This window comes from Rousettus aegyptiacus, unplaced genomic scaffold (assembly GCF_014176215.1).
Source record: "Rousettus aegyptiacus isolate mRouAeg1 unplaced genomic scaffold, mRouAeg1.p scaffold_m13_p_7, whole genome shotgun sequence".
In the NCBI taxonomy this organism is placed as follows: Eukaryota; Metazoa; Chordata; class Mammalia; order Chiroptera; family Pteropodidae; genus Rousettus; species Rousettus aegyptiacus.
Window position 1 is genome coordinate 55,835,049 of NW_023416310.1, and position 26,428 is coordinate 55,861,476.

Genomic DNA, 26,428 nt, shown 5'->3' on the forward strand with positions numbered 1-26,428 from the left:
AGTGTTTAATATAGCAATACCTTCATAAAATTCTATGTGTCTATATCTTCTACCCTCCAGTCTCCTTGGATCTTGGAATGTTCTCAACTGCATAAGGTAACATTAGAATACAATCATCTTCATTTACTGAAAAAGGAATTCTGGGACTAAGGAGCAATAATCTTTGTCTTCACTACATAAACTTTGAAGGGAACAGATTAAAATATTCACTGCAATGAAATATGAAATGAAATATATTTGTTGGATTCTCTAATTACATATTATTATAAATATATTAGGTTGGCTTTGCACTTCTTTTTATTTCTGGATTACATATAATAAAATTACTAAATTTTTGACTCTGATTAATTGGCTTTGTGTGTACCCTTCACCTCTGGGGAATTTGCGTTTGTTATGTCTACGTTTGAGGTTTTCCTAAGTTGTTTCTAAACAAGTTACTCCCTTGCTGCTACCAGTTTCTATTAGAAACTAGGAGACTGGTATTCTACTTTTGTCTCTGTAGAGACAGGTCAACTGGCTGCCTGACCTGGATTAAATTACTTGTGCGCTCGCTCTCTCTCTCTCTCTCTCTCTCTCTCTCTCTCTCTGTCTTAGTTCTTTTGTTAATCAAATGGGGAGAGTTGGATTAAGCGATTTGTAATCTCCATACCAGTACTATCTTTATAAGATTCTCTACCTTGTAGGTAGTGTCATATCTAGCATGTAAAATAGATATACCTGGAAATGAAAAAATGCAGCATCTATGATAGGTAAAGCATTTCGTATAGGGCGTGGCATTCAAGACAAGAAACAAATATCATGGGAAAAAAGGGGGGAGGGGCAAAAAGCGCAGATAATGAGTTTCCAGGGATGATTACGTCACCTTGGAGGGGTAGTTGAAAACTAAGACTCTACCATCTGGCGTAACATTTCCTCAAGGCAGATGAAAGGGCTGCTTTCCCTTAACACTAACTGCGATAAGGCATCTTCACTTAGCAACCTGCGCTGAGTTTTGGTGGGGTCGCCTCCAAGCAGCATGAGCAGCAGTCTTTGGGGGCAATTAATTAGGTGGGTCGAAATGTCAGAACAAGATCCGGGGTCTGCTTTGGTAAACAAGACGCGGGGACTCAGCAACATGGGCTCGTGCTATGTGTGACACTAGATTATCCTCCAGTTGGAAAAGAACAATAGATGAAAAAACACGGTGTAGTTCGAGAGGAAGAGCCCGCTGCGGTCCTTGCGCCTTAGGGCACTCTGGGGAGGAGATGGATGGCGGGGCAGAGATGCAGGATGGTCGCTCCGGTTGAGAGTGGGATCCGAACTGCCTACACAACGCACCTCCCTCTACAGAGATTCTTGATTCTTCTAACCAGAAAAAGTAAGATTAAAGCGAACATCAAGTCAGTCAGTCTTAAGCCTCTTAAGGGGGAAACAGAAAAGATGTCTGCAGAAGAGAGTAACTAGGAGCAAGGGTGGTTGCTATGCGAAGGAACGAACTGAGCCACCTCCTTCGGCTGCCCTGCCTACCCGCTTGGGCAGTGCTTAGAGGCCAGCGCGGAGGAGGAAACCCGCGGTAGAGTGCGGATTCTTCACCAACTACCGACGTAGGAAATGTTCCAGAGACGTTAATTGGCTCTCCTGTCCGGCGAGCTCCTGAACCTAGAGCTGCCGTTGGCTGAAGCGTTGCCATGGTGATAGGTCGTGCACAAGCGCAGTGCACACAGGTAGAGGCCTGCTGGCTGCTAGGCAACGGGAAACTTTCCCAGCTACAACCAGCTTTCTACTCCCAGCTCTGCTTTGCTCAGTCTTTGGAGACCCTAGGCTGCGCTGGCTGCTCTAGTCTGACTTGGTGAGTCTTGAGGAATCGAACTGTGGGGCTGGGCTGCGACTTACAGGCCAAAGGCAGCATGGCTTTCAAAAGCATTTCAGGAAGGATTCAGAGAGGGTTACAAAAAGTCAATGGAAAGGCATTTCAGGGATTCCCTACTACCTACCTATTATTTTAGAGGGATGAAAGTGAGGAATAGAGAAAGCAAGACTTATCTAAAATCTCACACTGAGTAGTCAACATGTAGCTAGTCTGCATTGATGTGTGCCCTAAAGCTGAAATCCATACTGGATTTCGAAGACATAGTAACAAAAAATGAAATATCACAATAATGAGCTTTATATTGATTACATGTTGAAATAATATTTTAGATATGTTAAATAAAGCATATTTCACCTGCTCCTTTTTGTGTGTGTTTTTGAATGTGGTGTCTTGAAAAATTAAAATTGCATGGGAGACTTGCATTATATTTTGATTGGCCAGTGCAGATTCAGGCTACAAGCTAGGGCAGCTGACTCCTGCTTTAAGACCTATAATACAATTTTGAAGAGAAGTATCTCTGCCTATGTGGTGGGGTGGGAGTATGAGTGGTAATGAGGATGCAAGACCACTACAAAAGGCTCTAGTATTCTAGGACCTTGCTACTTAATGAGTATGAATCAGAACCTTCGTTTTAACAAGCTCCTTAAGTGATTCTCATGCACATAAAAGCTCCAGAAAGACTATTGTAAGGATTTACCCCTCAATTCTCGTTTGCCTTTGTTTGGTTTCTTCTTGACTGTGTTTCTCAGAATGCTTGTATTAGGATTACCAGCATTTTAAAAATGCTCCCCTGGAAATATTTTGCATTCTCAAGTGTGAGAAACATTCATCTCAATGCTAATTGCATTTCTCTTCATCCTTCCAATCTAAACCAGTGGGGTCCCCCAAATCAGTGGCGGCAGCAGCGTTACCCAAGAACTTGTTAGAACTGCACATTCCTAGGTTCCACCCCAGTTACAGGGCTTCTTGAAGGCCAGGCACAGTTCCTAATTTTTATTTTTATGGTTTAAGTCCTCAGTTTGGGAAAAATGGGGTAACTTTGATGGGTTTTCTTGGGGCAAGGCATGAGCAAATTCAGCTCTCCCAAGTTCTTAAGTCCCCTCCACTAACCCCACTTCTCATGCCTTTTCTCTACTTTTCATTTGTCTTTTCCTGACACTACTCTTTCAGGAGTGAGGATGGCTTTTCATGACTCAGAGACTGACTTCACCCTAAAAAATATTGACAAGCAGGTGGAAAATCCTGCTCTCAGAAGACTGAGTAGTTTAAGAGCAAAGGGAAAACTGAATTTTATAACACCCATGGAAAATGAATCTGCTACACAACTCCTGGTATTTAGGCACAATACAAAAGCCCAGGAGAGGACAAGAAAACGACAGCAGCCTAAAAGACTAGAGCCTCTGGTAAGTTTGACAATCAGCATCTTAGCTACTTTTGGCTACAGAGAAAGTTGGGAAATTGCTTTGGGGGATAGAAGTTTTTCTAGATTCAACAAAGAAGAAATGAAAACCAAAAACTTAAGACTTGTTTACGAAGTTGTAAGCACAATTGCTTATTCAAAAAACATTGAGTTCTAAGCAGTTTAAGGTGAGAAAGATATGGTGGAGAACAAGATTTTCTGGTGGATAAATCTCTAGGATTATGTACAATACAGATACTTAACTGTAGGTTGTAAGTCTCTTTTGGATATCAGGGTAACTTTTAATACTGGGAACTTCGGAGTACTATATATAGTTCTATGTACACGAGCATACCTCAGAGATATTGTGAGTTTGGTTCCAGAGCACCACAGTAAAGTGAATTTTGCAATAAAGTGAGTTATGAAATTTTTTCCTTTCCCAGTGCATATAACAGTTATGTTTACACTATACTGTAGTCTAGTAAGTGTGCAACAGCATTATGTCTAAATATCAATGCCTTAATTAAAAAATGCTTTATTGATAAAAAATGCTAACCATCATCTGAAACTGTTGGAAAAATGGTGCCAAAAGACTCGCTCAATGCGGGGTTGCCTCGACCTTCGATATGTAGAAAACACAATATTGGCAAAGCACAATAAACTGAGGTATGCCTGTAGTAATATAGATTTATTATTATTAAAGAAAATGCCTAATGTCCTGAATAATTTTGTGCATGTCTAGCAATACTTAATTTTAAGAATCCATTTGTGTCCTTGGATAATTATAAATCCATGTAAAGGAGCACTGAAAGTACGTAAAGTAAAAAGTGAAAAATTTCACTTCTACTCTCAGACATTAACTACAATTATTTGTGGTTGCTTTTCAGGCCGCGTTATATGTTTATTTAAACATATATGTATATATGTAAGTGTGTATAAACAAATATAGCTTTGAAGTAAAATTACATAGTACACACTGATCTTCGAAGTGCTTATTTCACTTAAACATATAGAAATCTCTCCAATCCGTGTATACAGAGTCATCTTTTCTAACAGCTGCATTGTATGTTGTTGCACAGATATGCCATAAGATAGTATCCATTACTTGGTCTCCTATTAATGGGAGTTCAGATTATTTCCTTTTTGTTTTGTTGTTATTTTTTGCTATTTCAAATAATGGTGCATTGAATGATCTTTCCTTTGTACAGATAAAGATGGATTCCTAGAAGTAGCATTTTATAGGTTATAAAATATGTACATTTTTAATTTTGAAAAATATTGCCCTATCGCACTCAAAGTTTTAACCAGTTTACCTTTCTACCTATGGTGTAGGAGAGGGCCCATTTACTCACATCTTTATCAAGCCTGATACTATCAGTTCTCTGATTTTTCCTAGACTGATAGGTTAAAATGGATTCATGTGGTTGTAATTTTCATCTTATTAATGTATATTCTCATTAATATATATTCTCATTAATGTGTATTTTCATCTTATTAATATATATTAAGTATATTTTCACTCATTCATTGGCATATGTGTTAGTTATTTGGTGGATTCTGTTCATAACCTTTGTCCACTTTAAAATTAGGTTGTTTGCCTTTTTCTATCAGTTTTTGAGATTTTTTAAAGTATATATTATGAATACTAACCCTTATTCCATTGTTTCTTGAACTTAAGTACTGATTCCTTGTGAAGGAAAACATTCTTGAGGATCCATAGTGCTGATTTGTTATTTTTATTATGTTCAAAAATTAACCTAGGAATTAGTTCAAAGTTTTAATAAACAAATTAACATCTTAAATACAAAGAATAGTACACAACCCGTACAATTCATGGACAAAAAATGTGAAGCAACAGATATTGCAAAGTTGACACTGAACTTCCATTTGCAAGGTATGTGAGGCACTAACTCCTGCTTCCCTCTTCTCAGGGGTTCATTATGCCTACACTGCATGTTGTATGGGATGTCAGGGCCTCCCTACTATTTTTTTCCATGAAAATAGTAGAAAACATTTAACACTTATTTCTCTCTAACATATTAACTTTCACTTTGCAAAAGTGTTTTATTAATCTTTGATGACTAAAGTTATTCTATTCATCATCACTGCAATAGAATCATGTATGTTAAATGTTTATTATGTACCTACAGTAGCTCTGGGCCATGCCTTGAAGATGCATCAATGACCAAAGCAGGCAGATTCCTGTTGACATAGTAATCCTAAATAAATAGACTGAACAATGTCATCTAACGATAGGTGCTATTAAGAAAACAATACATGAAGTTGTAAAGGGGATCAAATACATGGTAGCCTAAAAAAACTGGACTTTGGGTGATAAACACAAAATAGAATATATGGATGTCAAATTATAATGTACACCTGAAAATTATATAATTGTATTAACCAATTTACTCCAATAAACTTAATAAAAAAATTTTTTTAAAAAAAGAAAATAATACAGGAAATGTGGAGACAAATGGCAGACTACTTTAGATTGGGTAACTACAAAGATTTCCCTGAGGAGATGTCATCTGAACAGGTCCCAGATTACTGTCATTGCAATTTTGATAGGAATTGCATTTGATAGGAATTTTTGGGTAGTATGAACATTTTAACTGTATTAATCCTTCAAACCATGAAAATGGTATATCCTTCCATTTATTTGTATCATCATCAATTTGTTTCATCAATATCTTGTAATTTTCATAATAGAGGTCTTTCACTTCCTTTGTTAAATTTATTTCTAGATATTTTATTCTTTTGATACAATTATAAATGGAATTGTTTTCTTAGTTTCTCTTTTTGATAGTCTCTTATGATTGCATAAAAATGAAACAGATTTCTGTATATTAATTTTGTATCTTACTATTTTACTGAACTTATTTATTAGTTCTAATAGTTTTTCGCTGGAGTCTTTAGGGTTTTTTTTATATATAGTACCACGTAATTTGCAAATAGTAACAGTTTTAATTCTTCCTTTCCAATTTGGATGCCTTTTATTTCTTTTTCTTGTCTGATTTCTGTGGGTAGAAAGAACTTCCAATACTAGTTTGATTAAAAGTGGTGAAAGTTAGTATCCTTGTCTAGTTCCTGATCTCAAAGGAAAAGCTTTTAACTTTTCACCATTGAGTATGTTAGCTGTGGATTTATTGTATATAGTTTCTATTATATTGAGGTATGTTCTCTCTATGCATACATTGTTGACAGCTTTTTTTTTTTATCATAAATGGATATTGAATTTTGTTAAATGATTTCTATCTTCTGAGATGATCATATGATCTTTATCTTTCTTTTTGTTAATGTGGTGTATCACATAGTTTGATTCATGGGTGTTGAACCATCTTTACATTCCTGGAATAAATTCCATTTTATCATGGTGTATGATCCTTTAATTTATTGTTGAATTTGGTTTGCTAATATTTTGTTAAGAATTTTTACATCTAAGTTTATCAGGGATATTGGTCTGTAATTTTTTTTTCTTTTCTTTTCTTTTCTTTTCTTATTTTTTTTTTGTAGTCTCTGTGTCTGGTTTTAATATCAGGCTACTGCTGGCCTTGTAAAATGAGTTTGGGAGTGTTTCTTCCTCTTTAGGCTTTTCAAATAGTTTGAGAAAAGTAGATATTAATTCTTCCTTAAATGCTTGGTAGACTTCACCTGTAAAGCTGTCTGATCTTGGGCTTTTGTTTGTTGGGAGGTTTGTTTGTTTGTTTGTTTGTTTTTTATTATTGATTCAATTTTGTTACTGTAATTGGTCTTTTCCAATATTTTGTTTCTTCCTGGTTCAGTATGGAAGGTTGTATATTTCTAGAAATGTATTCATTCTTTTAAGCTGAATTTGGTGGCATGTAATTGTCCATAGTATTCTCTTTTGATCCTTTGTATTTCTGTGGCGTTGGTTGTAACTTCACCCTTTCATTTCTGATTTTATTTATTTGGGCTCTCTCTGTTTTTCTTTATGAGTTTGGGTAAAGTTTTATTAATTTTATTTATCTTTTCAAAGAACTAGCTCTTAATTTCATTGGTCTTTTTTATTGTTATTTTTAGTCTCTGTTTTGTTTATTTCTGCTCCAATCTTTAGTATTTTTTCCCTTCTACTAACTTTGTGGGGTTTTGTTTTTTCTAGTTCTCGTAGGTCTAAAATTTGGTACTTTTCTTGATTCTAAAAGTAATCCTGTGTCACTGTATGATCTTCCCTTTTAAAACAGCTTTAGCTGCACAGACTTTGAAAAATTATATTTTCATTTTCATTGGTCTCAGGTAGTTTTTATTTTCTTCTTGATTTCTTCATTGACCCATTGGTTGTTTTGTAGCATGTTGTTTAATCTCCATGTGTTTTGGGTTTTTTTCTTTTTTCAGTTTTCTTCTTATAATTAATTTCTAGCTTCGTACTATTATGGTCAGAAAAGATGCTTTCAGGGGCACCTTGTCAGGTCAGCTAGCTGGGTCTGAAGTGGGTACTGGCTGAGGGGGCCCAGAACATGCTGTGACAGCCTTATAAACTGGAGAGTACTTAGACCAAGCTCCCACCCATGCTATCTAAGTCAACGGTCCCCAACCTTTTTGGCATCCGGGACCAGTGCTCCTATGGGAATCTAATGCCTGATGATCTGAGGTAGAGCCGAGGTGATGATGCTAGCGCAGGGGAGCGGCTGCAAATACAGATGAAGCTTCGCTCGCTTGCCCACCACTCACCTCCTGCTGTGTGGCCCAGTTCCTAATAGGTCACAGACTGGTACTGGTCTGCAGCCCAGGGGTTGGCTACCCCTGATTCTAGGTGGAGGGAGAACATAAGCAATAGCATTCATTGGCTCCTTCGATCTTGGAGAGTTTCTGCGGTTTCCCACACCATTTGACAGTCATCTTAGGGGGTTAGTAAATAGTTTTCTTTTTTTCACCTATAGTATAATTGCCCTTTAAAATAGGAGTCCCCAAACCCCAGACTGTGGACTGGTACCAGTCCGTGGCTTGTTAGGAACCAGACCGCATAGCAGGAGGTGAGTGGCAGGCAAGCAAGCAAAGCTTCATCTGTATTTGCAGCCGCTCCCAGTACTAGCATCACACCTCAGCTCTACTTCAGTTCATCAAGCATTAGATTCTCGTAGAAGTACCAGTTCCTGGTACCAAAAAGTTCAGTGACTGCTGCTTTAAAACATCGTTTTATTGCCATGCCCTAGGGCAGATAAGTCTGCACATGGGCCCCTAAATGATATCGCTCCCCACTGCAGGTTGCCTCATTGGAATAGGATTCCCGTGGTTACTGCACCTCCATTTCTCCTACCCTTCTCTATGTGGTCCTGCTCTATTTTTTGTGCAGAAGCTGTTAAATCAGCCCTCATTTGTGCTTCAGGAGGAGTTGCTCTATATGTAAGTGTATACTCGGTGTGGGAGGTGAATTTAGGGTTTTCATACACCTCCGTTTTGGAACCCCATTCCCCTTTCTTAACTTGTGATTCTGGTCATATTCCTTTTCTACATTGTTGTATAGCTGAGATCTGCCCCCCATCACTATAGCACCAGTTCGTCTTTTCTTCAGTGAGTGACTCAAGAGGGATTTTTATTCAAAACCAAATGTAATTTACACATACCTGAAAATTTAACAACTATTTACCGTACTTACTCTCAAGCTTTTTCTTCTCATTCTCATATGTAATAAATTAGTTATCATGATAAACTCATAACACTTAGAACTTTAAGCCATTATGGTGAATTTCTTGATTTCATTTATTATATTAAAAACTGAATTTTTACTGCCTTAATTTAAAATTAGATTGTCATAAGATATTGCCATAATTGTTTCAGATCATTGTTTTAATCAGTATGGCTATGGGAAGTGATTAATGACTTTTGGGTAGGAGAGGATTGTATGCTTCTTCTCACAGTACTTGTAGTATTTAAAGCACAGAATTAATAGAAACCAGCTAGAAAAGTCTACTCAAGCAATAAGCCATAGACAGACAATGGTGATAGCTGCTACAATGATTGTGGTTTGAATTGGAAATAAGTCCCAGGAGGAAATCATTTTTTCATCAAGGATAGAGTCCAAAGGTAGTGAAGAATAAAACAAGTTTACATTAAAATTAAAACGATTAACGTGACTCTTTCTCTCTCAAAGCCAGTGCTAAAAACCTACCAAGATCATAAGAAGCCAAAATACATACACGAGCAGAATCGATTGCAGTTGATCAGTTCCGGAATCTTAAAACCTCCAGAAAGCACTGAAGAAAGTTCTACCAAATCACTTAATCAGGTTTTTGAACATAAAGATGTGAAAAAAATACAACAGGTATAGTATTTAAAGTACTTAATTGATCCTTTTAATTTAATTTTAGTTTTATATAGCATTGCTAACATGCTTTTAAGACATAAGAATAGTGGCAAAATCTTTTTCTATTAGGTTGCATAATGGATTTGAGGAATACAGTATTTCTCAGTTCGTTCTATTAAAGGAAAATTTGGACAATAGAGGAAAATCATTCAGGAAACTTTTGGCATCTGTACAGTGTCTTCTGATCTCTTATACAGTTAAAAAGAAGATGTAATGGTGTTTTAACTTTTATGAAATTTTCATCATTATTCCCCAAAGTGGCAGTTTTTGAAGACCTTGGTAAAAGACAATAAAATAGAAACTGATGAAACACAACTTTTGTAACTGGTGAGAATTTTACAGTGGGGAAGTTGCCTTGCAAGCAATAAGTGAACAGTAGCTCTGGGGAGAAAGCACCAGAGTATGGCTTTATATGAATACTTCTAGATAATTAAAGAAAGGAACAGAAATGGGAGAAAGTATGGAAAACACACACAATAAAAATACCAATAGAGCTAAGATTTCTCTGAGCTCTTTATTGAGAGGATCCTTCGACATTTGTTAAACATTTCAGTGCTAATTGTCTTTCAGGCATTGGGCTAGAGCATGAGAAATGAAGAATTGGGTACAAGCTCTGTCCTCAAGTATTTCAGAATCTGGAGGTGGGCAGATGGACTTTGAACATTCAAGGTGTAATAAGAGCTGTCACTGGTTATTTAATATATAAAATGATGGAGACCTAGATAGAAGAAATGCTTACACCTGGTGTTCAGGGGATGGTCAGGAGAGGGTTGCGCTAAGCTTTGAGAAGCGAGTGTAAAGTTAGCGAGGCAGATAAGGTGGGAGAGCTGGGGGGTTGAGAAGCCAACTAGAAGGAGGCTCACCGTGGGTTTAGGTGAAATTATTCTGAGAGAATGATATTACATGATAAATTGTACAAAATTATATAGCCTCAGTTATATAATGCTTCCTTTATTTCTCCTCCCACCCCTGCAAAGTCTAAACTGATGTGACTTAAATTGAATCACATCTTCCCACTGAGTTACATACAGGCGAACCCCATTTTATTGCACTTCGCTTTATTACACTTTACAGGCATTGTGTTTTTTACAAATGGAAGGCAAAAGCCTTCACCAGCAAAAAGATTACAACTTCCTTTATTACAACACTCATAACATAAAATGCAGATTCTGTCAGTCAGTCAGTCAGTCTGGAATGAAACCTGAGATTCTGCATTTCTAACCTGCTCCCAGAAGATATATCTGCATTTTATGACAGGATCTCATTTATAGTGGCCCGGAACTGAACTTACAAGATCCCTGAGGTATGCGTGTTATTAGAAATTGTATTCAGATGAAAATTTATAGGCCTATTGCTGAAGAAATCTTTCGTTTAAAATGCAGTAAAACTTTTTAAAGGAAATAATAAAGAAAATATATTTTCTATTAAAAAATTAATACTATATCCTCTTAAAAGTATTGAAGTTGACTATAGCCCTTGTTGAAACATTGGAACAAAGCAATGTGTATTTTCTCTGGTTCTGGGATTCTGGTTTTATCTACTCTTTTATATAAGAAAACAGTGCCGTTGCCATTATTTCTGGCCAATAAGTGAAAGAAGGACTTTTAATCTCTTGACTTCAAAGATGTTATTTCCTTCATCTCTGAAGTTTCCAGGATTCTCTTCTCAAACTTCTATTCAGCGTGATATATTTATTTAAAGATGGAGGATAATGATCCCTGTGAATACAAACTTTCTGGGGAAGTTGTTCACAGAGCTTATGATAAGTCTCTTGTAAAAGTGGCAATCTCTATTAGCTATGCTAGCAGGCAATAAAGATATCATTTAAGTATTCATATAAATTATTCAATAAAGCATGTCTGTGAGGGTGATTCTTTTATCTTAAAGCTAGGTACCTCTGTATTGCCAGAGAGACAAAGTAATGACTATTAGATGACTGTCTTGTGTCAAATTTCCTCAGACAAGGTTTAACCTTCTCCATAGGAGGAGAGGATGTAGGTGATGCTACCCCAAAATTTGTCGAGGAGGAACAAAGAAGTGCGAGTGGCATTGAGAATGAAAACACTAGAACCCAGGGAATAGAGCAAAGCCCAGTGACATGAACATGATGTAGACTTGATGCTTCAACATGGTCCATGGGCCAGTAGCATCCACATCTCCTGGGGGAAGGTTAGAAATGCAAAATCTCAGGCTTCACTCCAGACCGATTGACAGAATCTGCATTTTAACAGGACATGCAGGTAATTCACATGTACATAACTTTTTTCTGTCTCCAAAACAGGCAATTTTGAGTTATTAACATGTATGCTTCTTCAAAGCTATTACATAATGATTCCCAATACTGAATGTAACCACCCCTCACGTTCACAGAAAAACTATAGTTTATTATGAGTTAATGATTACAGCTTTCTAAAATTGCACTCATTGAAAAGCATCAGATTGTCAAAACAAGGCGAAGAGGTTGCGGGGAGAGGCCGCAATCAGGGTAGATGCAGAGCATCTGAGCAAGGATAAAGGTGGGCTTCCATGAACACCAGAGAGCTGATAGTATTTTGATGTAATACACATTGAAGTATAGGAGAGGGAACAGCAATAGGATCTGACACTGGGCTGTTTTATGGGAAGGGGATGGGCATCTGGATAGGGAGTACTGAGAAGGAATATCACTGCCTAACAATTTTTTGAAAATTTGCAGTTCCAAAATGCTTACTTTGATCCCTGGATATCTTAGGCAATATAGTAATTGGTCCTTGAGGCTATTATTTCATCATTTTGTATAGATTTTTTTTTTTTTGCAAAAACTATTATTTTTAATATTTGGCTTTATTTAAATCAAACAGCCCTCTGCTGAGATGTTCTCTCCCTCTCCTCCTACACTGCCACGTGCTAGTATTGGAAGAAGAGGTCTCCATGAAACTAGTTCCTTAACTTACGCTGAGTACATTTTCCAAGACCGGGAAGAAGTCGTTAAAGCCAACATTCGTAATCCTTTGCAAATCATTAAAATAATACGTGAAAACGAACATCTTGGATTTCTTTATATGATCCCCGCAGTGCCAAAGTCTTCCATTGAATATGATACATATAATCTGAAGTAAGTTATCTTTTATAAAGTAATTCATTAACATTAAAAATTACATATACTGTTGCAAATGTTATCCATAATTGATTTGGTATTAATGATAAATACAATCAAAGAGAATTTTGTTTATCATCCAATGATAAATTAATTTTAATCAAAAACAATTTTATTTTTTTTTTTATTTATAGACATTAACAATTATTGGAGTAGTCTACTTGTGCTTCTCATATATTATATAATGCCATCTATTTTTTATCAGTATTACAAACACAGTTTTGGTATTTTGTAATTTCTGAGAAAAGAGGATAGCAATGTATGAAAAGTTGAGAATGCATGATTTTATGTAATTTCAAGTGACAGCAGTTGTTGAGATAGTCTTTCCTTGAATGTAGTAATAGTAGCTTTGCCACCAAATTTTTTGAACTACCTTCCCCATCTCTGCTGTAGGAAGATAAAAAGACCTTCTAGGAATTCTTTCGTTCTTCCTTACCATGCACAGTAATTTCGATTGAATCATATAACACTAAGGATAGCTCTCCTACTGGAGAGAAGAAAAACTAAATTTTAGAATGGTAGATTTATTATAAATCCAAAAGAGCTGAACAGGAATGAGAAATAATTTTTAGAGAGAACAGAGATGCTTATGAAAATCCAATTACTCAGGAAAATGTATTGAGCATTCACTTTATAGCAGAAACTATTCTAGGTGCTAGAGATATATTAACAAAACATCCAGATCAAAATTGCTGCACTTGTGGAGCTTACATTTTAGCAGACAATAATAAATACTAAACATGATACATGAGTAAATAATAAACAGGATACATGAGTCGATTATATAGACTGCTAGGTGGTGATAAATATTCTAGAAAAAAGTAGAGTAGAGCAAAGGGAATTGAGAATTCTGCAAAATAGGTTGTGAATTAAGGAGGGTGGTCAGGATTAGCCTCATTGAGAAGCTGGCATTTGAATAAGGACTTGAAGGAGAAGAGGGAGTGAATTATGTGGTGGTGAGGAGAGGGAAAAAGAGCATTTCAGACAGCAGAAAAGTGCATACAGATAGCCAAGGTAAGCATGCTAAAGAAATGAAGAGGAGGCTGGTGTTGACTATAGTAGAGTGAATAAGAGCTAGGGAACAGATCCAGAAGGCCCTTGCCAGCCATTCACTTTTACTCTGAGAAAATGGAGAACCACGGAAGGATTTTAAGCAAAGAAGTGTAATGATTTGAATAACATTTTGAAAAGGACGACTCCGGCTACTGCGTGGAGAATAGACTTGAGGAGCAAGAATTGAAATAGGAATACCAATTAGAAAGGCTGTACTTATTCAAGTGAGAGACAGACCAGGTGGTGGTGGTGGAAGTAGTGAGAAATTAGTCAAATTCTGGGAATAATTTGAAGGTCAAGGCAATAGGGTGTTTTTATGGACTCTATGCAAACTGGAAAACCAGAAAGGAGTCCCGGATGACTTTAATGACCCATTTGCCTGAACAAGAGCAATTTTCCTGAACAACAGAGTTGTGATTAACTGAGACACAGAAGGTTGGATAAAATTGATTCATCAGAGAAGAATAGGAGTTTGGATTTAAACATATTTCTTTGGAGATGCCAAAGATATAAAATAAATGGGGTGGTAGATGAAAGTAAAATTGAGGTCACAGTGAGCTTTTTTTTTTTTTTTAATGAGAGAAATAGCTTGTTTTTTTTTTTAAGATGGAAAAATTAACATATAATGAAATTTAAAGCCCTTTGATGTAGTCCACCTTACTACATCTTTTTCTAGTTCTTGATAAGTTTTTGGAGAGAACTTAAATGAAGACTGTTGGAAAATGGCTTATTTGATGATTTTTTAAAAACATTTCTTAATATGAAAAGTGTTTTTATAGCTTTCCCTTCAAAAAAATCATCCAATAACCTAGATATCAAGGAGTACCATTTGTGATATTTATTCCGCATTATGAGAATAGTAAAATTTTGCCAAATGTAAAACTGATTTTCATCTATTTACCAACATGAGATGAAGTTCAGGTGTACCTCTTTTTTATTGTGCTTCATTTTATTGTACTTCACAGATATTTTGTTTTTGTTTAACAAACTGAAGGTAAGACCTCCACCAGTCATAAAAAGATTACAACTCATTGAAGTCTCAGATGATGGTTAGCATATCCTAGCAATAAAATATAGTTTAACTGAGATGTGCACATTATTTTTAGACATAATGCTATTGCACACTCGATAGACTGCAATTTAGGGTAAACATGATTTTCTATGCACTGGGAAACCAAAAAAAAATTATGTGACTTTCTGAATGGAAATATTTGTTTTATTTCATTGTTTTGGAACTAAACCCACAATATCTCTAAGGTTTGCCTGTATTGAAGATGAGAATAGAAACTGCTTTTGTACAATTAGGGAAATTGTACAAAATTGTATTTCTAGACTAGCAAGCACTTTTACTCAAGGAATCAAGTTGATGTTTTATACTTGGATTGACAGTAATAGTGCTTTATAGTAATATGCCAGGTCTCACTTAAAAAGTGTTGAAATTGTAGTTTGTTATCGCATTTTAGGGTTGGTGTTAAATTTTCCTCCCTAGCCTGAGCTTCAAAGATTATAAAACTTATGCATAAAGATAATGATTTGCATGCTACATAGCTGGAAGTAGCCAAATTGGAAGTTAAAAGTAGTAAATGCTGAGTCAGCAGGATGAGGACATGTTATACAAAACTTTTGAAAGTAATGTGATAAAATAAAATGTTTTTACATACTTTTTAAGTTTAGTAAAATACATTAAATGTGCAGTTTCACAACATTTATATCTACCACATTCCCTCTAAGTGAGAAAATAGTTGCATTTATCAAATCTATTCTAAAGAATTAATTTAGTGGTATGTGTTAGACATAACAATTTTGTCAAGAATAAGCTTCAAAGAGATGTCTAAATATGTTGGAATATCAGCCTGGTAAGTACAAAACTACACACTGAAGATTGTCTTGTCCAGCAAGGGAGTATAATGGTGACTCTGGTTAAGCCTGGAGCAAGTGAGGAGGAACTGGGTAAAGGACCAGGAACTAGATCACAAACAGCATAAAAAACAGAGAACAAGACTGGTCAAGACCAAATTATTATATATTTTTAGGACTTAGACCTTTAAAAAGAGTAATTACAATTGCGGGGCAGCCATGTGGTATAGCGGGAGGCTGTTGGCTAGACAGTTGGATTATATACTCACCTTATGAGAGAACACCAAAGCAAATTATCACATTTTATATCATAAAAGATAATGATTTATTGCTGTTTACTACATTCTAGGCAAAGTATTTATATATAGTAAATCATTTAATCCTCTGAGTAATACATAAAGAGAGGTACAGTTATCATCTCTATTTTACAGATGAGGTCCAAAACAGTTAAGTAATTTGCCCCAGGTGGTATAATAAGTACCATAAGTAAACAATGGTCTGGCTTCTGAAGCTATGCTCATAATTTCTATGCTCTATTGCTTGTCAAGATGAAACTTGATAGTGTTCATGAGATCCGCATGAGACTGAGTTTCCTATCAAATAATGTCTTCACTACCCACCAAAATGAGGACACCATGGAAACAGTTTCCATAATTTCTACACCTAGGACAATAATCTGTCTTTCTGATTAAGAAAAAAGAAAAAGTAAGCAAAACAGAGACATATTGTACTATTAGTGAGGCTCCTATGGAAAGATAGGCTCAGAAAGAAAATAAAACAAGTTATAAGATAAACACAATAGTAAAAAAAAAAAAAAAAGATTAGAAATTAGGCAATATGGTTAAAATTATCTCAAACTTGGATTTGTGAACCACAGTAATATTCTTCTTTTTGTTTAAATATCTCATTTGTATGGAAATGTTACCAAGTGAATCAGCAGTGCCAAGCAAGCTACATCAACACTTTATCAAAAGATGTTTGCCATACCCAGAAAAGGATTTGAACTTTTAAGCCATGTGCAAGAAAAAAATATGAAACCAAATTCTGTTTTTAGATTATTATCTAATCAGTAAACTCAAGAAGCTTGGATTGCAAAAATACACAATTAATATCTAATGTTAGAATAGCTCACTATTGTAGAATTGCTATTTTACCTACCTGTTGAGAAATTTTATTACTCTATTTAAAACCAAAATATCAAAGTAAAACAACAAATAATACCACTAGATTAGCATGTAAAATGACAAAGATTACCACAATCTAGCACATTAGTAAAGTCTTATTGTAAACAAAAAAGTATTATTGTACATTAATAAATCTACAGGCATTAATATCTGCTAGATAATAGCACTGTTTAGAATCCCTGAAATGAAATGTTTGGGAAGAATTTGTTATGAGGAGGAAAATAAAAAGGCTACTGGAGATGAAATAAATATTCAAGGTGAATGAGATATTATGGAAATATTTCTTAAAAATGTATATCCTATCTAGAGTTTATTCTGATAATCCTGAGGTTCAAATGTATTATTTATTCATGAAGAAACTTCAATATGTAAATGTTTCTCAACAGTTATGAATTTTACAATAAACAATATGATCAAAATGGGCTCTAATAAAATCCAAGCAACCACATAACCTTCTGTTTTTAGCTTTCTACAAAGAAATGCAAGCAGAATACCCACTTTTTGTTGTTCCAGGTTTACTTGCATTAAGGATCCAAAGAATTTTTTTTTGATAATTGGAATATATTTTGAAAATGATTCAACTTAGCAAATTTAGTGAACGATAGTTCTTGGTTTTACAACTGGGTTACTTAATAACATTGAAGCACCTCAATGAACTTAATTTTAAAATTACAAGAGCGACTTGCACATAGAATCAAACATATGCTGAAGATTAGGAATTCAAAGCAAGATTTCAACTTTGGGAAAGCAATATTTAAAATGGTTCTCTAGTGTAAAAATCATTGTTAAAAATCATCATCAGATGTCAGAAGCATGGTGGAGTGAGAGATGTCCCTAGATCTCTTCCCTTGAAATAACAATAAACTGAACATCTAAAACTCAACGAATAACGCCCAACTCACACACAAACACATCTGAGCAAGTGATCTGCACCTAAAAGCTACCAGAAGTCAAGGCTCCAAGAGTTGGATGGTAGATTGGGAGGAACAAAGAAGCTGCCTCTTGTAGCAGGAGCTCCCTGCAGGAGGAGGGGGAGGAGAGAAGGTGTGACAGGTTCCCTGAACAGCCTTGTCTAAGAGATCTCTGAGCTCGACGCAGCAGCAGTGCGCAAGGATCAGGGCAGAAAGCAAAGTGGGGATGACAGAGAAGCAGCAGCTGATTATTACCAGCTGCGATCCTCCAACCCAGAGCACACCCCATTCCATATCTTCCAAGACCAAACACTGTGGAGCCCCAGAGGAATTTGAGCAAACGCTGCTGAAACTGTCACTAACACTGACAGGGACTGAGACTGAGGGTAGCAATCATGATTGAATATTAATAAGAAAAAAAAGCATTAAGTTTCAAAGCAGGAATCCAAGAGGCTTAGATGCCACCTACAGGAAACCAAAAGAAAAACACCTTCTTAGCAACAGGCTAAAGAGAGACATTTATATAATCTTTCTGGGGAGAAAAAGAGAAAAGAAATGGAATACACTTCCTTTAATGCCTAGGCAGAGAAAAAGTCCACTAAACACCATAAGCAACCAAGGTGACAAGGCAGCTCAAAAAGAAAGAGAAAAATCTGCAGAAAATAAGCTTAAAGACATAAAACTATGTGACTTAAATGACAGAGAATTCGGGATTGTACTTCTGAAAAAACTCAATGAGATCCAATATAATTTATATCAACAATTCTAGAAGTTGAAAAAAGCAACTAGATCAGCAGAATGAGTTTTTTAGAAAGGAATTGAAACCCTAAAAAAAAAAAAAAAAAGAACCAAATAGAACTTCTGGAGATGAAGAACACTAAAAGAGGTGAAGAATGAAATAGGAAGCTTGGGAAATAGAGTCATGCAAATGGAGGAAATGATCATTGTTATCAAAGACAGAAACCTAGAAATAAATAAGAAGGAAGAAGAGAGAAATCGAAGAATGAAAAATAATGAAAGAGAAATACAAGAACTAGCTGATACCATCAGGAAAGGAAACATAAGAATATGGGCATTATCGAAGGAGAAGAAAAGGAACAGGAATCAGAAAGCATTTTCAGACAAATAGCTGATGAGAATTTCCCAAATTTAAGGAATGAACTGGATTTTGGAATTCAAGAAGTCAGTAGAACACCCAATTATCTCAACCCCAAAAGGCCTTCTCCAAGACACATTATATTAAAATTATCAAAAATGAATAATAAAGAATTCTCAGGGCAGCCAGGGGGAAAAAAGATGGTAAAGAAAAACTCATTAGATTATCATCTGACTTCTCAGCACAAATCTTACAAGCAAGAAAGAAGTGGAATCAAATATTCAAACTATTAAATGAAGGAATTACCAGCCAAGAATAATGTATCCAACAAAGCTCTCCTTTAGATATGAAGGAGAAATAAAGACCTTCCCAGACATACAAAAATTGAGGGAATTTCCACTACAAGACCTGCACTACAGGAAATACTAAGAGGGGTCAGCCCACCTAAAACAAAATGACAAAAAAATACATAACCATGATTTGATATTGTTTTGTGATTTGCAGGTAAAAATTCAGAATAATGTCTGATACTCTTTCAATTTTAATCCTCTGCAATGTCAATTTTAAAAATATTAGAATTTAATGGATAAGTCAGAATATATGGCAAAGCCCTCCCTAAAGTTTAAGCATTTTTAGGGTACATAGAAAGCCAAGAAAGAAGACAGCGTCTCCTCTACCTCAGTGTTTCTCAATGTGTATGTCCAGGAACATCAGATCTAAGTGATAAGTAAACAGTAAAAAAAAGAAAATTCTGTGATCATGTAAGCTTGAGAAAATTAAATTAAATCCCTGGTTTCAACCTAGAAGATTTTGTCCCCCAAGAGACATTCAGAGATGTCTGGAGAGTTTTTTGGTTAACATAACTGGAGAGACTAGTGATACTGGTATCATGTGGGAATGGGCCAGGGATGCTGCTAAACAGCCCCACACAACAAAGAATTGGCTGGTCCGAAATGTCAGTTGTGCTGAGATTTAAAAACTCTAAATTAAGTAATGCTAATTATGCATTTCTGTCTTGTGTAACCAAGGAACCCTTTGCTGTGAGATATCTGCTATGATTAAGATTCTGTGAATAATAATTATGTGCCTTGGGCTGGTGGGACCATACAAACATTTACACTAAGCTTGGACCATATTACTTTCTAAGTGATCAGGTTGGTTCTCAGGGAGTTTCTAAGCCTGTTTTGTCTGAGGTTATGACAATTTACTAAGGGATGATTTAATTTTACACACACGCACAAAATTGAAGAACCCAGGGTAGTGGTTCTCAGCCTTGGCTGCTAATTAGAATCACCCAGACCCCACTCCCAGAGATTTATTTACTTCGTCTGTGGTGGAGACTGAGCTTTTTCAATAAATACTTTAAAACTTACCAGATGATTCCAATATTCAACCAGCTTTGCACACCATGGGCTTAGAGCAGCAGTTCTCTAGGAAGCCCAATAGGACTTTTAAAACACAGATTGTTGGGTTTCTAGAGTTTCTGATTCAGTGGGTCAGAATGTAGCCTACGTGCCGCTGTTCAAAGGGCCGTACATTGAGAACTATTGGCCCTAAAGCACTCTCTTGTTGAAGAAACTTGAAAGTTTCTTACTAGTTATGTCTTTATTTAATTTTATAGGTAAAAAAGAGTTTCTTATCAAGTATTTTACCATTTCTGGTTAATCAAACCCAAAGCAAAGCAAGCCATTTTTCTTCTCTAGTTCAGGTTAGAACTAAACTCATTGAATCATGATACTGACCATCATCACACAGATTAAGGTTTATAAATGCAGAAATAAGGAAATGGATAATTTTTTCCAGGCACTTCCTACCTTATCTTCATCCAATAAATATGTTCATATTAAAATAAAATTGTATAATAATGAAAATAATAAGAGAACTTGTATTTGTATAGGGCCAAATGAGCTTATCTAACATACTCCACTACCTCAAAGCAGGTAAGGAAGAACTCCTTTCCTGTAGAAATCGGAAATTTATAAGAGATGGGAAGAGAGAACAGGATGAACAGACATATGTATACATTCAAATACAGCTTAGGATGCATATGATACAGAAACCACCCAGACTAAAAAGGGCGATATCTGTGGACAAAAAAGAAACTCATATGAGATGGGGGAGAGTGCCACAAACAGCTGACAGAATAATTTGGATTAAATGATATAAGCAATAGGAGGCTATTCAAAATTCTTGAGAAGAAGGGTCTTATTGACACAAATGATGTTTCTGCAATATTAGCCTTGGTAGACTGGTTTAAAGAAGCATTTTCAATCACTACAAGGTATAACAACAGATAAAGCTGCTGTTTGAAATAACAAATCACATTGAGATCTTACTGTTTTGGAAAATCAAAGAATTAATTCCAGAAAGAGAAATACTTTTTAGAACCCTAGTAAGTATACTTCGAGTTATATCTGAAATGAACACTAACAGGACAATTTATGACCACCACGAGGGTGATACGATTTTCTCTCTCCATATGATTTAAATAAGATACACATGCTTTTAGAAATGAATAGAAGTCTTGGAGTCTAAGTTTTATTTCAGTTGGACAGAGACATGTTCTAAAGTAGAATAATTTGACAAGGGACTCTGATTCCATGCTGAACAGCAAGAAAAAGTACAGACATTTTTCCCCAGTAATATATTGCTAAATGTAATTTTATTCAAGACATTCATTTCAGTCTGATTTGTTAACTATCTAAGGATCTCTGTTTAATTGATTAGCTCCTAGAGTCATCTTTTTTATCAGCAAAGTAGGAATTTTACATCACAGTATTTAAATCAAGTTCTTATTTTAGGTCTTAAAGAAAGCCTATTTTTCTTTTTATTATTTCCTCAAAGATATGGATGAAACAAACATCAAAAACAACTACCCAGGAGGCAGCTGCAGTTTGAGGCTGAATCCTGAATGCCAAGAAAGCCTGAATAAGGCAGTTATTAGCATAAGAGTGGTGGATCAATTCCTGAAATGGTTGAGTGCTCTGAAGTGGAGAGTGTGGAGCAAAACACAGAAGTCCAAGTTCAGTAATGAACTGGAAAGTTTAAAGAGAATAGGATTACTGAGAACTGCATAGGTTTTCTTAATTCTTGCAAAGCTTTTTATTTATTTATTTATTTATTTATTTATTTATTCATTCATTCATTCATTCATTCATTCATTTATTTATTTTTTATCATGCTGCCTCTTCTACTTGCCAACTGGATTGAGCTTGAAGGAAGTTCCCTGCTCATCTTTGAGAAAAGATGTTTATTCGAGTAGTGAGGAACATGACCAGTGTTTGGAAACTTTGAGAAGGAATGATGGGGAGGACATGGCCAACTGGCACATACCAGGGAGACATGGGATTTTAAGTTAATTGGGCAGCAGGGTCAAGAAAAAACTTTCTGCTAGCTAAAGGGAAGCTTTATACAAATTAAAGAGAAGTTCTGCACACTTTAAATGCAGAGAAAAAGTAGCCAAAAGTCAGGAGAGTTAGAAAAAGTGAGGTGAAACTTCTCCAACTCTATTTAGAAGAAATCACGAGAGAGACACTCAGAATATAAAAACATAGTATTATCATTCTCTAGTGAAGGAACATGAGAGAGCCCACCTTGTCACCCCTTTTTTTGTTGTTTGTTTTCCAATAAAGTTCAGTGGTTCATAAACATTATGGTATATCAGAATCACCCAGGGAACTTATTAAACTATAGTCTCGAGTTTCATACATAAAGATTCTGATTCTGTGTTGGACCCAGAAATCTAGATTTTGATGCTGGTGATCCAGTCTTTGAAAAAGACTGGTCTGTGTTCATTTGCTCTATGCAGAGTAGGGATGTGTAGAGGAGGTAAAGGCTCAGGGGTTTGAGAATGAGGATCTTGAGTAGGTAGGCAAATATAAATAAAAAGGATTTCTAAGTGGCACTAAGCACCAATTTAAAAGTGAACATCATGGACTATGCCTGCCACCTAGAGAGGCTTTAGCAGCAGATCGACCCACGCAGAGTGATTTTTCCAGATGTGCACTAGGGCCATGGTCAACTGTTTTTTCTTGCTTTTAGGTTGTTTTGATGGCTAATGTTAATGAAACATCTGAAGTCGATTACAGTTTTAGAGACAAGTTGAGATTTCACATTTTGGAGAGAATCACCTCAAGAATGTCCCAATTATATCTTTAGCTGTTGACAAAGAAAAAAGAAAAAAAAACATTTTAAATATTTTCAATATACCACACCACCAACATATAATTCCTGGTGTTTTCCTAGACATTTCTGATGTGAGTTAATTAGAACACAAAGAGTCAAATAGTGGAATCAGGTGGAAGCTGAACAGATTGACGTTTTTCCCATTACAGCACTGAAGTAGGAAAGTGACCTTCAAGACTCTGTCTGTCCCCTGTCCACAGCTTCCCGTGTGCGCTCACATGAACAGCTCTAGGTTTGAGTTTGCTTTCATTTTGGTTCTGTATGCCCTAATTTTTTTTAAAAAGATAGATTTTTAACTTAGTTTTATTAAAACAAAAATAAAAATGGAAAACTGAAAATTATTTAGGCCAATGGTCTTTAGTTTTTTGATCAACAGACCCAAAGCATATGAGAATTTTGTTCTAATTCCCTCAAAATTTATCACACGTGTATATAAATTTGTTTACATACAACAATTTTAAGGAATTCACAGATGACTGAAGGCTACATATGCTAAAGGGCCATGAACTTGAGGTTCAGAATGCAGAGCTAAGGACTAGCAGAAAACATAGATGTGGGAACAGTTGATTTCACTGAAGTGTTCCCATCTAATCATTGTTAACACATATAATTTGCACAGTTTCAACGTAGAAACATTTGGGGATTTTGTTTTGCACTTAACCTTTATAATTCTAAACTACCATAGAATCTTCATACATTTTTTTTTCTGGATTCCTAAGTATATTTTAATAACTTGCTATATCATAATATAGTTCACACATGTCCTACTATTGAATAGTGAAAGTTGCATCCAATATGTCAATGTTAATGCTAAAATTATGGAAAAATATATTTGTGCCTGTAGGTAAACTCTTATTTTAAGAAGTTTTAGAAAACTAGCCCTTTCTATTCTCATTACTTTGTTTCCTTCTCCTATCTCTACTCCTATTTTTATTCCAGTCTTGCTTTTTTCTTCACTTAATCTATTCTCTATAATGCACAAGGTTGAAGAATGCTCTTGATGATAGTTGAAAGAAGGATATCTTGAAAAAAATTCTCAATAATGATTATTTTGTTATGTGATAAATTAAACATATTTTCAGCTTAATCTGGGTCTTGATTCTAAACTTATTAAATTCATGTTTTCTTGCTTTGATCTTATAATTCTATCAATGTGGTTAATGTAAAACTTTTACACTATTATTATTGAATAGTTTATAAAGAGTTAATAATAAATAAAAACTTATTTCCAGGTAGATTTCATATAGGGCTATTATGTTTTAAAAACCTATAATTGATTGGTTTTTGTAAAAATGTTTAAGAGCTATAATAAATCCAATTGTTAAAAAGCATCTCTCCTCCTTTCCTTGAGTAATTTATTCAATCTAAGAGTAGTTTGTCAGAATTTTTAAAAATTTTAAATATTTGTTTTCTAGAAATGTTTTATCTCTTTAAAACAAGAAGTAATACAATTGCTTAATTTTGTATTGAATACTTTATTCACTCATCCTGATTTTTTATTTGTTCACAGAGTTGTAAGTTATGAGAACATCAATAAAAATGACTATTATACTATTAGCAAAGATGCAATAACACACATTTATAATGATGACATTGAATTTATTGAAATTGATCGATGGGAACAGGAATATCTATATCACAGAGAACTCATTAAGATTCCTATATTTTCACTTTTCCGAAAATGGAAAGCTTTTAATGTGTGGAAGAAGAACGTACGGTCCAAGAAAATCAGTGGATGTCGAAAATCTCTACAAAAAAATTTGTTCATTGTCAATCATGTATGTATTTATTAATCATATTTTAAAAGAATTATTTGCAGAAAAAGTGTGGATCTGTTATAGGTGTTGATATAGATTGTTCCTGAAATAGAGAATTTCATCTTTTTAAAAGAATTCACAGTTTTCTTCCTTTGGCACTCTAGGAGTATTTCTACATTTAACTAGGGTTGCAAAGTACAAAAGTATGAGAGTTGCACAGGTTCCCTTCGATTAGATGCAGCCTTAGAGGTTTGGATTCATGACCCTCTTTGTTGAGGATCAGGAAAATTGGATATCCTTTTGAGCAGAGTAGACTAGAGGTAACCTCTATTACTCCTCTCATCTTTGAGACACTCTGCACTTTATGGTCCAAAATAATTTGGGGGCTTGTTTTCATAGGTCAGTACCTCCTAATGTTTTCTTTTACCTTGGATTTAGATGGTAGGGAAAACTTAATATATACTTTGGAGGATGGGGTAATTATGGAAAAAGTTACTGTTAAAGAGTGTGTAGCCATATTTAAAATCTCTACCCACTCACTGATTTCAACTTGTGTTAGAGTTCTACTTGACCCCTGGAATGAACTGGAATTACCATCAATGTCATGCTCAGAGTACTGGGTTCTCGGCTGTGCATTTCTATGACACTGAGTCACCACCCCCTCAAATCAGAAGCCTCAAGTTTGCTTTTTACTTGTCATTTCTTTTTCATATCATAATCTGACATTTATCAAAATTTCAGTCAAACAATAAAGGAATCTTAAAGGCTAAATAGATAGTAGTGCAAAACAAATATATAAGCTGTACCATCTCGGTAATCCATTCTATTAAGCATTCTGAATTGTGGAAAATATTCTAATCCTTCCTGATATCAACCTAACCCCTAGACATCTCATTTCATGAAGGATCCATCAACCATTTGAACCTGTTTTACTACCTTTTTACCACCTTTCATGTTTTACTAAGTCTTGGGCACTGTACATTTCATAAATTTGCTACTTGGTATATAAAATAGTTCTTTCTATATTTGTCTCTAAAGTTACCTCTATCAATCCTTAAGGCTTGTTCTCTTGTTTTATGTGCTGAGAGTTGTCATTTTCTCTATCCACCATTCAAACCAATAGTGTTTTATCCTTAACAATATTTTTCTAGCAGACTAGAAGTTCTCATCCTTTTAATCCTAAATTGACCTAACTAACAGACTTATTGTGTTGGCTTAAACATCTACTAGATGTTATAATTACCCACACACTTAACCACTAGTTTTATATTTACAATTAGTTAATTGTGTGCATGGAGGGTGGGGGTGCTGGTTCCCCTGCCCTGAGTTGAAGAGAAATGTGAAGCTGCTCTTGAAATTTTCCTTTTTATGAATTTTTTGGTTATCAGTCTTATTGGCGCCTGTGCCTGCCTACATTTCCTCATAATAACTTTATTGAAATGTAATTCATGTACTATATAATTCACCCATTTAAAGTATATAATTTAGTGGTTTTAGTATAGTCACCAAAGTGATTAACCCCTTGAATTTCTACATGAACGTTAAGATGAGCTTGTTGATTTCTGCAAAAAGCCAGTTGAGATTTTGATAAGGATTGCTTTAGATTTGTAGATCATTTTTGAAACTGTTGTCACTTTAACAGTATTATCTTTTCTGGTCCATGAACATACAAAGCC

General features: G+C 35.2%; 1 protein-coding gene across 8 annotated transcripts in view; it reads left to right on the forward strand.

Moving 5' to 3' along the window:
* Positions 1-1,731: 1,731 nt before the first annotated feature.
* The window catches only part of DNAH6 (dynein axonemal heavy chain 6), a 233,798-nt gene continuing 209,101 nt past the window's right edge, over positions 1,732-26,428 (forward strand). For 5 of the 8 annotated variants that reach the window (XM_036224313.1, XM_036224314.1, XM_036224318.1 and 2 more), the window contains exons 1-5: positions 1,732-1,828; positions 3,020-3,252; positions 9,361-9,531; positions 12,414-12,667; positions 24,506-24,773. In XM_036224313.1, the coding sequence (XP_036080206.1) occupies positions 3,028-3,252; positions 9,361-9,531; positions 12,414-12,667; positions 24,506-24,773 (918 nt within the window). In that variant the 5' untranslated portion in view covers positions 1,732-1,828; positions 3,020-3,027. Of the gene's footprint in view, positions 1,829-3,019; positions 3,253-9,360; positions 9,532-10,396; positions 10,877-10,989; positions 11,814-12,413; positions 12,668-24,505; positions 24,774-26,428 lie in introns of those variants that run through there. The other 3 variants (XM_036224317.1, XM_036224316.1, XM_036224315.1) reach the window with 3 other exon arrangements.